The following is a 12,924-nucleotide window of genomic DNA, read 5'->3' on the forward strand; positions in this document are numbered from 1 at the left end:
CATCTAATGTGGACACTTTTTGGCTGCTTTTCTTATTAATTTTTTCAGTCACCCATTTAAAAATATATATATATATATTTTTTTAGTAATGAAAGAAATTAATAAGTTTGCACAATATCTTTGTTTTCTGTAAAACATTTTAGCATACACTATAGACTGTTTCATCGGTCGCACGTGTAGTGACGAGATCAGCGTCTGGTCCGAACTTTACTTCTGGTATCTGTTTGTTTCATTGTCTAACTAGTTGCTGAAACAGAACTCTTAAACAAATACCTCTTCGAAAATAATAAATGTTTTGGTTTCCTATGTAATCTACGTGTTGTTTATTTTGCTTGTTATATAAATAAACTACTTTGTTGTTACTTATTCTTCACAGAGTTTACCGGAAGTTACGTGATGACCACGAAAGCTGCGTGTTTATGTTGTTACTGCTGAAACCGTCTATACAATCAATTATATGCACTCAAGTGCAGTATTTAATGTCTTCAGTGAGCAGTAAAAGACGACTGATACAAGAAATTAAAACTATATAAGATGTTAATAAACCCTCAAAGAAGCTTTTGTAACTTTTAGATTATTTAATAAAGACAAATATAAAGACAAAAATCTTTTAAAATCTTGTTTAATGCATTGACAGTGAATCTCATGTGGATCTGATGTCATAAACCAGAACAGCAACAGCAGCCACTCCCACCAAAGCAGAGACGACCAATCGGATCACAGTTTCAATAAAACCACAATAGACAACAACTGAAAGAAGAAAAATTAAGAGAATTTTCTGTTTCAAGTATTTTTGCAAAACAAAACAAAACAAAACCATGTAGTCACTTGAGTCAAAGTAAATGTGAGTTTGTCACACACAAGATAATCACACCTCACACATTAATTATTAAGTCAAATTATTTTAGTTTTTATCTGAATTTTAACACTAAGATGATTATAATATTTGAAACAAATTCTCATCTCACCATAGACAGTAACACTGAAGTGCCTGAAGATAACAGAAGGTTGTCTGTTGATCTCTACTTTATAAAGTCCAGTGTGTTTGTTTGTGATGTTTGTGATGATGAGATCTCCAGTCTGATGATTCACATATAAATGATTCTTGAATCTTTCATCATTAAATGATGTTGTGTTTGCTTCTCTGTTATATTCAGCTATAATCTCATCTGGACTCTCAACACCAAACATCCACTCAATAATATCATCTCTCTGTAGTTCAGTAAGATCAGTATGAAGAGTAACAGAATCTCCCTCCATCACTGACACTGACTTCACTTCATCACCAAACACAACTGAACAACACAAACATTACTGACATTACATGATACAGGTTTTGTGTCAGGGCTGAAAAACAGACATATTTATATAAGAAATCAAATAATATCTGAGAAGAATCCAGCAGTGTATGCAAATCTCATGAGTTTAGTCAGCAACTATTCACTTATCTATCTACAGCAAGAAATTAATGTATAAAAAATAATCTTACCATTCAAAAGCCGCAGACATAAATGCAGCACTATTACACCAATCATATTCTTCATGCTTGATTTACTCTTTAAACGGTTATAAAATAAAAGACTTTATACAGAGCTCTGTTGTTGTGTGTGTGTGGAGGTTTATGTGCGCGCTGGCACCTCCTTAATCATCACAACACGACTGACAAAATATACATGTAAGACACAATAATGCAGTTAAAAACATAAATCCATAAAATAAACATTCATAGTTCAGGTGCAGGAATATAGGTTATGAATTTATAATGTAGTCTAAACCTCTTAATCTTCATCTGATATCTACACCTGTGGTCTGCTAACAGATCTTCATGTTTGCCAGAGGAAATCTGTGATGAAATATGAACTTATCATGAAAAGTATTTGCACCATGCACATGCACATATTGCTAAGTGTGAAGATAAAATTAACAACATAGTATTAGGTCACACCATGAATACCCCAGACTTGCGTGTGTTGTTTCTATAGAAAACCACATGTGAACAATGCAGTTTAACCTTCATCTACATCTGTGGTTTAGAAATGGCTACTGACTAAACAACACACATATGAGTTTCCTTAAACAACAACAAATACTTCGTCTTAGATATAATTATTCAAAGTGACTTTGACACTGAGACATTAATAAAATCAAATGAGAACAGAAGATTATAGGAGCTTACAGGAGATCTTTATACACACAATAGTTTTATTAGTCCTATCAGACTATTAATTAAAAAATGTAAATGCAAATAATCAACCCTAAGCTTTTATATAACTTCAAAATGGATTAAATGTTCTTACATAAAGGCATCTGCAGTTTCCTCAACTCAACACTAGAGGTCACAATAACACAGATTTATGCTTTCATTCACTCTCACGGTCTTGCTTTTATTTTTGTTGTGTTATGTTATTGTTATTGTCTTAGCATCACTTCAATCAATAACAGATTTTTTATTTTATTCTTGTGTTCATTTCTACTTTGTGTGTTTTAGTTTGTATTTTGGCCAGTTGGCATCACTTAAGACATAGTAACCTCAGTTTTACTATCGGGCTTGGTCTTTTATCGGGCACTCATGGATTTGGTGACCAGCACTACCGCAGTACAAACATAACATAAGGGATCTCCACCGGAGCTTCTCCTCCCGGGAAAGCTGAGCTCGACCCACCTGCATGGGCTCAAGATCGGTGAGAGGGCCTGGACTGAAGAATCTCCAGTCTGATGGGTAAAGGTGCTGTAACCCTCCAGCGTACTACTTGGGCGAGCTACGTGCCTCAATCCTGATAGCGAGGTCGATCAGACCATTCAGAGAGATAGGTAGGTCGATGACATGGATCTCCCGTTGGATGCGTCAGCCATCCTATTCAGGAAATGGTCCCACTGCGCTTCTTCGTTCCATTTACACTCCGCCGCAAGGGTGCGAAACTCGATGGCATAGTCAGAAACAGACCTCTCCTCTTGGTGGAGATCAGAGAGGGGTCTCGCGGCGACCCTCTTCATCTCCTCAGAAAGATTGGAGAACGAAGACCAACAGTCGTCACAGTTCTCCCACACCGCCATCCCCCAGAGGGCAGCCTTTCCAGTCAGGAGTGAAAGAAAGAACGGCAATTTTCGTCTGTTCACTGGTGAAAGTTCTGGGTTGTAAAGCAAAGTGAAGTGAGCAATGAGAAAATACGGCAGAAACTAAGCTCACCAGCGTATTTCTCTGGGATCAGGAGACGTGGTTCAGACTGGAAAGCGCCCTCTGATGATGTAGATGCCGCAGGTGGTGTGAGAGGCGCAGTGGGAGGCTGATGATGTTGTGTGTGCAGGGTCAGCTCGGACACCTTTGTCACCATTACTTGAATGGCTCGACCCATCTCCTCTATGACTTTATCCTGGCGGTCTATTCTTTGCACCGCTCGTTGGAGGAACTCTAAGAGAGGAGATGGGGAGTGACTTCCTGCCGCTTCCATTGATGGCCAGATCCTTCTGTAACGATACAATAAACGCACAGGAAGCAGTCACAGGAAATATACACAGGTTTATTGAAACTTGATATAAACACATAGAACGGGAACAAAAGACAGAGTCCAGATGAGGGTAATGGTAATGAAGGACTACGGTGGTAAGCGGGTGCTGGTGGTGTGGGTCTGTGGTGAGTAATTCAACATGGAAGACCGGAAACATCCAACACGGAGACGACACGCAACACAATATCCAACACGCGACAGTACACAGTCCAAACGAAACAGAGACCAACATGAGAACAAGGATCTGGCGAGGAACATCACCAACAGTAGATTCTCAGTAAATTCATGAATTAGAAATGTGCAAAATTTTAAAATGTTCAATTAATGGTGACTTTTCTGTTGTAGTTAAATAGATAGTTCACCCAAAAATGAACATTTTGTTATCATTTGCTCTGATGAACACCAAGGAAGATATTTTGAAGAATGTTTGTAATCAAATCGATCATAAACAAAAGAAGAACTATGGAAGTGAATGGGGGTCATGGTTTTAAACATTCCTCAAAACATCGTCAGAAGAACCATTATTTGTGTTTTTAGTAAGACCAGTAATACTGAGCCCACTCACTTTTTCTGTATTTTACATGCTTTATGTTTTTTATATGCTTTGTGTTTTGTGGCTAATAGTAAAAAGAAATTGCAACTTGTATTTGCAATTGCGTTTTCTACTGGTTTGTGTAATAACTGTGACATAAACCATTTGCATTGCTGTTTACGTGAACATACAATGTATGCCTAATTTCAAATGGAAAAGCCCATTTGCATTTTAATTCGGGTCTTTGGCTGTTTACACTTGGTATTAAGATGTGTTTTCATCAATCGGATCACAAGTGGACGAGAGAGACACATTACGTTTACACCTGGTATTTAAATCTGTCTCTTTTGTTCACTTTCGACCGCTTCTGTCCTGAATACTGTAAGGGGGTGGTCTATGAGACGGTGGGCGAGTCTCTCTGCTGTCATTAAAATGCGAGCGGGAGTAATTATGAGTTTATATGGACGTGAACAAATATTATGTCAGAGTCCACTGCTTTTGATGTAAGTAAACATGCTGCACAGAGTTTTGTATGTGTATATGTTAGAGCTTTCTTTGAATTTTCAGCGCAATTGATGAAATAAGATTGCGCAACTTTTACACGCTTGCAAAATGAAACTGTGGAATCAGCCGCTTTAGTTTTATCAATGAAAGGCTAAAAAAGCGCTGTTTTCCGTGTGTTCACGTCAAAGATGTAAAACATTGTGCTAAGTACCTCAGATTAGATAAATGGGTGGAGAGAAGGCGGTCGCGTGTGGCTGTTCGAACACATTCAACCACATGTGCATTTACACTACAAAAGCAATCCGATCGAAAGTGGTTTCGACTATCTCTGAATGTGGTTGAAAGTGGTCGAAAGTGGACGAGCTCAAGTCAAAAAACTTCACAACATGCTATGAATTTTTGGTTTTATTTTACTGCATAATATTTCCTGTATGTCAAATAGAAACATAATGTTCTTTATAGTATACGGACAACCGGCACATCCGAGAACTTGACTGTAAATTTCGTTTTCGGGGGATAAAAAGCAGCGCTTCCATTGGCTTCCATTCAAAATAGCGGAACAAAGCAACGTTTTTACACAGCCGACAGGCGTAAATAACTTATGAAATCACTCAGATTAAACATGTTGAGTATTTATCTGTCCATCCTGCCTGCCATAGAGCCCGAAAGATACATTAACACATTTAATTTGGTCAATATAAAAACATGTCCCTTTCATTCTCACAGCGTCAAATTTGTGTAACAACGCCATCCAGTGATTGCTGGAAATATCGCTAAGCCAGTTAGTTGTATGACTGGACGGAAAAGTGCACTCATTACTCTAAATATAAAGACATAATATATAAATACGAAGTAACTTTCAAATACGAAGTAAAATCATTCACTTGCTTCCCTGTTGACTCGATGAGGTACGAGTAAATGTTTGGGTAAGACACCTCTGGCCAATAGGGAGCGTTGTTACACAAATTTGATGCTGGGAGAATGAAAGAGACATGTTTTTATATTGACCAAATTAAATATGTTAATTTATCTTTCGCGCTCTATGGCCGGCAGGGTGGACAGATAATTACTCAACATGTTTAATCTGAGTGATTTCATAAGTTATTTACGCCTGCCGGCTGTGTACGAACGTTGCTTTGTTCCGCTATTTTGAATGGAAGCCAATGGAACGTCTAGTGCGATTTCCCCCAAAAGTGGGCGTGAACCTGTTCAGAGACATTCTATGACGTTGCGCCGGTTGTGCGTATATGCTTAACTGGTAATAACATGTGTAATGTCGACTCTCAGCAGGATGGTGAGGACCTTGATTCTCAGATGTCATTAAAACTGAATAAAGTCGTAATTTTTGTTATTTTTGTACCAAAATGTATTTTGATGCTTCAACACATTCTAACTGACCCACTGATGTCACATGGACTACTTTTATTACTTTTTGGACATGGACAGTATACCATACATACATTTTCAATGGAGGGTCAGAAAGCTCTCGGACTAAATATAAAACATCTTAAACTGTGTTTCCAAAGACGGTCTCATGAGTTTGTAACGACATGAGGGTGAGCCATTAATGATATTATTTTCATTTTTTGGGTGAACTATGCTTTTAAAATACTTAAAGGCCGTGTTGCAGGTTAAATTTTTCAACAAATTTGTGCAATTTGCTGGTTGGTAATAAACATTTAAAGTGTTATCCATTGTTTTTTATTTTGTTGGGTATCACAAAACGGAATATAATACGAAAAAGTATGAAAAAGTACAGCGATTTGAGTCCCTCCCAAATGGCATAGCCTGTCGTCCTTTGATGTAAAAAGCCGCCGAAGGCCTGTTTATTACAGTATGTATGCGGTCGGATCCGAGTGTGCTGCAGCTGCTGACTGCTGCTGCGTATAAAATGATTGTGTGATTCGTATAAAATGATCGTGTGATTCGTTATAATCGCATAAACAATATCTCAAACATCCTTTTATTTCACAAAACAATATATTTGAGTTATTATTTGATAGACTAATAAGTGTGGATTAAGGATGTTTAAAAATCTCTAGCCTGGTGGTCAGGACATGAATGGATCAAATCAGAAGATTTGCGAAGTTTTATTTATCTCCACATATATCATAAATAATAATTATCAGTGTAACTTTGCAGTATACCACATTATATATTTGTATATATATGTATATATGATTTCCAAATGATATATGTAAGTATTAAACAGCAATAAATGTCTTATCTATCTCTATGGCTCTGGATGAGGCTTTCATCCACTTCTCCCTAATGTGACGTCATCACCGAATTGCTTAAAAAATGTTAATACCAAAAACGTTAAAAAAAGTGGTCTCTAAGACCATTTTTGAGACATTTTAAAAATTATACACATATCTTGAGTGATTTATGTACCCATTAATCGACAGTGGTGGTTAACCTGCAACACACAACCTTAGAGAATATTGGTTGTTTTTAATCTAAAAGGCACGAATGAAAAAGAAGAATAACTGGTACAAAGGTGCTTTCTGTTTTTGTTACGTGTTTTCTCTCGGATAATGGCATCTGACATGTGAGCTGCCCAACCCTTTAGGCCTTAAGCAGACTGACGCATTTTTCAGGAAATTGTCTTAGGTTGTGTTTACAGTCATCATGATGGCACCTATTTGTTTAATCGTTTGGGTGGACAGACTTGATGTTATGTAAGGTGGTTTACTGTAAACATTCATTTATTTATCTTTTATCATTAGTGTATTGGTAAAGCCTATATGGGACTTGAATGTGAAAACCAAGGAAATTATTCTGGACTTCTGGATATTCAAACGCACGAAGTATTCTGCCCCCTGCATACATGGAGATGAGGTAGCCTAAAGAATGTAGAAAACTTTCAATTTTAAAGAATTTTAGAGACAGCGCAGTTGATGTAGACAGGCTTGTTTTTGATCATGTTGAAAGAATGGACACACACTGTACAATGTTACCTTTTGTGTATCATGTAAAATAGTTTCCCACTTACAAATACAACTTCAAGTGCTTGAAACTTGTAATTATTATATTTTTCACTCCACTTGATGGCAGGCAGCATTAAAACTACTCAAGAAACCAATATTCAGTTACATTATTTTGTTATTTTTTATTGACATGTATATGTGATTGTTTATTCACATATTAAGAAACTTCAGGAGTTCACTGGCATGTTTACAAGTCAATAAAGTTCAGTTCAGGAGGACTCTGCTTCTATATTGTAGTTTCATTTGGAAGATTTTATCTATTCAGGATATTTTAGTCATCACCTTATGTCCATGCGCGCATAGGATTGTGGGGGATTTCAGCGAGTGAAGAGCGCAAAGGATACACATATGCATCCTTTCCTGTATATGGGATATTTCTCGAATGAAGGACTCAGTCCTTGGCTGAAATTCCGAGGATCCTTGACATTGGAACAGTCCTGCGACGGACATCGATGAAGTAGCATCCTCGAAATTCTGGCTTCTGAGGATTCTTCCTTGACATTGAGAAACGGCTACAGCCTATACATGTTGACATAGACAATAATGCAAAAGCACAAATGAAAACTGTTGAACTACTATTGATCGTATGTCTTCAGAAAGCAAATTTTTGTGAGGCATGGTTCACATGAGTTGATGGTTCTTGCAAACAGCAATCTTTTACTTTTGACATTAAAACTCAGATTAATATGGTGAATTTTAACCAGAAGTGACCATCACTATGTTGTATTCACACTTTGTGTGTCTGTGTGTGTTTGAAACAATGTTGTCAAAGGAAGTAATGAAAGACATGTTTGACCAAAATGTAACCTGACAACTTTAGCAGATCCTTTCATTACAGTAAATGCAAAAATGCAAATGGGGTGGAGTGTTTGCGTAAAGGTGTGGAGTGGCAACCGAACAAACAGAGACAATATTCATTTTCTGTTCTGCTGCGTGTACCTGAATAGTGATTTCTGATACCACAAACACTGCAAATTTTTAAGTTTAATCAACTTTAATTTGCAATTTATTTAAACTTTCTTGCCTATAAATTGTAAAATAAAGTTAAATCAACTTATTTTTTAGAATTTATAGCAACTCCTCACTGTTCAATAAAACTTAAATTAATTGTAATTTCAAGTTGATTAAACTTACAACAAAATACAACAAGGATTTCTTACAGTGTGAAGATCTTCAGAACAGAAACGGCTACAATTTCAACTTTCGTGCTTTATTAAGGATCATGGCAATGCTTATTTTACTCTGTCTTTGCTTTATAACGTGTGGTAAGTTCACTTTTAAAGCTTCATTATTTTCTCTTTTAGCGATGGACCACAAATGCTTATTTGACTCTTTAGTTACATTAAGTTATGGATTCAAATCCTTTGTCTTGTAATAATTTGAATCATTCTACTTGATTTTTGTCTGAAATGTGTGATGTGTTCGTGTTCACACGCACATTTGTCATTAAACTGTGCACATATATTGTACAATGTAATTAACTTAATAGTTCAGTCTATATCAAAACCAGATAACAGATTTATCCCGTGGTCTTAATATAGTTGTTATAGTATATTAAAGGGGACATTTCACAAGACATTTTAAGATGTCAAAATTATCTTTATTGTCCCCAGAGTGTGTATGTGAAGTTTTATCTTAAATTATCATATAGATAATTTATTATGTTAAAATTGACGCTTTGTGTTCTTTAAAATGCAAATGAGCTGATTTCTGTGCTAAATGTCAGTGCTGTGGTTGGATAGTTCAGATTAAGGGGCGGTATTATTATAATAAGATCCCCTTCTGACATCACAAGGGGAGCCAAATTGCATGACCTATTTTTTCACATGCTTGCAGAGAACGGTTTACCAAAACTAAGTTACTGGGTTGATCTTTATCACATTTAGTTTGATAGAAGCACTGGGGACCCAATTATAGCACTTAAACATGGAAAAAGTAAAAAATCATCTTAGTCATAAACTTTCTTTTCTGTTTGTGTTCTTCAGGTGTGTTTGGTGTTAAAGTGCCAGTGATGGAGGGTGAATCTGTTACTCTACAAACTGATATTAGAAAACAGAAAGATGATTTGATGGTGTGGTATTATGGACCTGAAAACACTTTCATTGCAAGAGTCAATGGAAAGCCCAATAGTACCATATTCTCTGATGATGAGAGATTCAGAGACAGGCTGCAGATGAATGATCAGACTGGAGATCTCATCATCACAAACATCACAACTCAACACACTGGAGATTATACACTTCAGATCAGAAGATACAATGACATCACATATAAGAAATTCAATGTTACAGTCTATGGTGAGTTAATGAATTTGTCCTTTAAAGTGTTTAATTAAAGTGTAAAAACCAGACGAACAGTCCTGAATATTCAAGCAATCTTTCTCTTTCCTATTTTTCAGCTCCTCTGCCCGTACCTGTCCTCAGCAGTAACTCATCACACAAATGTTCTTCATCATCAAATTGTTTATTGTGTTCAGTGATAAATGTGAGAGATGTGAGAGATGTGAGTCTGTCCTGGTATAAAGGAAACAGTTTATTGTCCAGCATCACTTTGTCTAACCTTAAAACAAGCGCATCTCTACCTCTGGAGGTTGAATATCAGGATACAAACACATACAGATGTGTGGTGAACAATCACATCACAAACCAAACTCAACATATCAGCAATACTTTCTGTTCAGGTATGTTCAGATACAACAGGTGTGATTATTGGTGTTTATTGAGCTGTTCTGTGCTGTAATGCAGTTTACGGAGTGCATGTAAAATTAAAAGTTTGCATGTCAAGCTTATTTGTAAAGTGTTTATCACATCAGATTTTCCACATTTACTGAGATTCAGTGTTTAGTGTTATTCTGCTGTAAACGCTGTTATTAGTGTGGATTAATGGTGTTGTAAGGTTGTGAAATCATTGAAGAAAACATCTGTAGTGAAAAAGTTTTTCTGCAGTACTTTATATTCCTCAAGAGCTTTGAATTCCTGCATCAAAGGTTGTTAAAGTTGATCCAAGTTTAAAATTCTCACATAAATATCTCTCTACCAGGGCAGGTGCGTTTTTAATTATGCTGAATCTTATTTCGTCATTTTATACCAAACGACTTACCAAACTGATTCAAAGCTAAACGCACTTTAAACACTTAAAGCTGTTCTGCAGTAGTTTATGTTTCCAAAATTACTGTCTGTTCATTTTGTTTCTTTTTATTTTTCTAGATTCTTCTGTCCGGATGGTCATTATAATTTCAGTTGTATTTGCTCTTCTGCTCTTTTTGATCATCATCATCACTGTTGTCTACAAACACAAAAGATATCTCATAGGTATGTTTTACCTTCAGCTTACAGCAAACAACACCTTCTACAGTTTTAACATTGCTGCTAATGACAAAAAAAAGACTTCATAAAATCTCACTGTACTTTTCAGCAAAACTCAAGAAAACATTATATGCTGAAGTAATTGATGAAGAAAGATCAGGAACTCCAGATGCACTACCGAAGAAGTAAATGCACAGCAGAAAAGCTACATACATGTTGATGTGTTATCAGAAAAATACATGGACACATTTTAAAGCAGGCCAGAGTGGGAGTTTTATCTCAGGAGTCTTGCCAAACAATTTTTCCTTGTGTGAAATGTAAGCATTTGCACTTTATGGAGGCTGTTTCTCAATTCCAAGAATGCAAAGAAGGGACTTGCGTTCTCGTGGAGACTGGTCTTGCCAGGCGACCTTCGAAGAAGGAACTCAGAAGGTCTCGAGAACACAGAACGCATATGTGAGAATTGAGATGTGTGCAATCTTCTGTTGGTCACCTGACCTCCCCAGATTTCAATGCATTCGATGCATCCTCGATATCAAGAACTCATCCGGGTATTTTCATGCGTCCTCTGTACTTGCGTTCTTCAGAATTGGAATTGAACTTCGACTGTTAATGATAACGTAGAGCGAGGACACGAGGACGCAAGATCGCTGAAGATTGAGAAACAGCCGGACATTACATCTCTCAAGTTGCTCAGTCCTAAGATGAACATAATAATATGCATTAATACCTTTATGAAGGAGCTATCACCTAAATCAAGTGCAAATATAGAGAATGAGTTTTTCACTACATTTTGCGGTTATCCTTTCTGTAATAAACTTTCGTTGTTATGCAAATCTATCACTGATTAATACACAAAATATTTTCTACCTAAAGACAGATCTAGTGAACTGTATTTAAACATCGGATCCAAAACTTGTAGCTATAGTTGGATTGTGTATACGCTTCACTGATTTTTTATTACAAGGGTAAAATAACCAAGCACAAATTATTTTTGCTATTTTAAAGTTTTGTAATACTATGTTAATTTGAGTTAAATTATGCTTAGGGTAGTGTAGTGGTAAAGATTTAGTACAACTTATTCAGGTGCTTCTGTCACCTCTCACTATAGTCTGAACAGATATTGAAAGCAATTTAAGTTATTTTATTACTGTATTAAAACTATGTAAAGTGAGATAAATTACACATTGTCTATGAAGATGCTGGATCTTTTTTTTTTTTCAAAATAAACATTCAGTCAGAAAATAAAACATTTAATCAGGCAATACTGTTTCCATGAAAGGGTCTGCAACAATGCTGAGGTAGGTGGTAAACATGAAAGTAACATCCACGTGAACACTGTAAAACCTAAAAGTTAACTCAACTCAAACCATTTAAGTAAACCGGTTGCATTAGTTTTAAAACAGATACTTTTGAGTACTGTGAACTAAACAAATTGAGTCATATGCAGTTATGCACTTATATTTAAGTTCACACTACTTAAATAAAAGTGCATAATTGCACATGACTCAAGTTCACAGTACTTAAATGTATGTGTTTTAAAACTTAAATGGTCTAATGCAACCGGTTTACTTAAATGGTTTGAGTTAAGTTAACTGTTAGGTTTTACAGTGAATGGCAGGACCCAGCGTTTCCCAGCAGAACATTGCCCAAAGCATCACACTGTCTCCGTAAGCTTGCCTTCTTCCCATAGTGGATCCTGGTGCCACGTGTTCTTCAGGTAAGTGACTCACATGCACCTAGCCATCCACGGTATGTAAAAGAAAATGTTTTGTAGGCGCTTTAGGCAGTGAAAGGGTCAGCATGAGCACTCTGACTGGTCTGTGGCTACGCAGCCCCATAACTGTGATGCACTGTCTGTTTTGACACCTTTCTATCAGAACCAGCATTCACTTTTTCAGCAATTTCAGCTAGCTCGTCTGTTGGATCGGACCACACAGGCCAGCTTTCGTTCTCCATGTGCATTAAAGGGATAGTTTACTTTAAAATGAAAATTCTGTCATCATTTACTCGTCCTCATATTGTTTTAAACTTGTTTGACTTTCTTTTTTTCTGATGAACACAAAAGAAGATATTTTGAGAAATGA

At 36.4% G+C, this 12,924-nt stretch overlaps 1 protein-coding gene across 1 annotated transcript; it reads left to right on the forward strand.

Moving 5' to 3' along the window:
• Window positions 1-8,341: 8,341 nt before the first annotated feature.
• Window positions 8,342-11,026, forward strand: LOC129453976 (uncharacterized). The gene is made up of 5 exons (XM_055218395.2): window positions 8,342-8,797; window positions 9,518-9,829; window positions 9,931-10,212; window positions 10,739-10,843; window positions 10,947-11,026. Exons 1-5 carry the CDS (start codon window positions 8,755-8,757, stop codon window positions 11,024-11,026), a joined length of 822 nt encoding a protein of 273 aa, XP_055074370.2. The 5' UTR covers window positions 8,342-8,754.
• Window positions 11,027-12,924: the final 1,898 nt, after the last annotated feature.

The sequence above is a fragment of the Misgurnus anguillicaudatus genome, unplaced genomic scaffold (genome assembly GCF_027580225.2).
Source record: "Misgurnus anguillicaudatus unplaced genomic scaffold, ASM2758022v2 HiC_scaffold_31, whole genome shotgun sequence".
Taxonomy (NCBI): domain Eukaryota; kingdom Metazoa; phylum Chordata; class Actinopteri; order Cypriniformes; family Cobitidae; genus Misgurnus; species Misgurnus anguillicaudatus.

Bases quoted from the DNA above. Each gene is read 5' to 3' on its own strand.
- LOC129453976 (XM_055218395.2), top strand. From the start codon at position 8,755: ATGGCAATGCTTATTTTACTCTGTCTTTGCTTTATAACGTGTG. The intron at 8,798-9,517 runs GTAAGTTCACTT...TGTGTTCTTCAG, and splicing joins TCTTTGCTTTATAACGTGTG to GTGTGTTTGGTGTTAAAGTG. The intron at 10,844-10,946 runs GTATGTTTTACC...TGTACTTTTCAG, and splicing joins ACACAAAAGATATCTCATAG to CAAAACTCAAGAAAACATTA.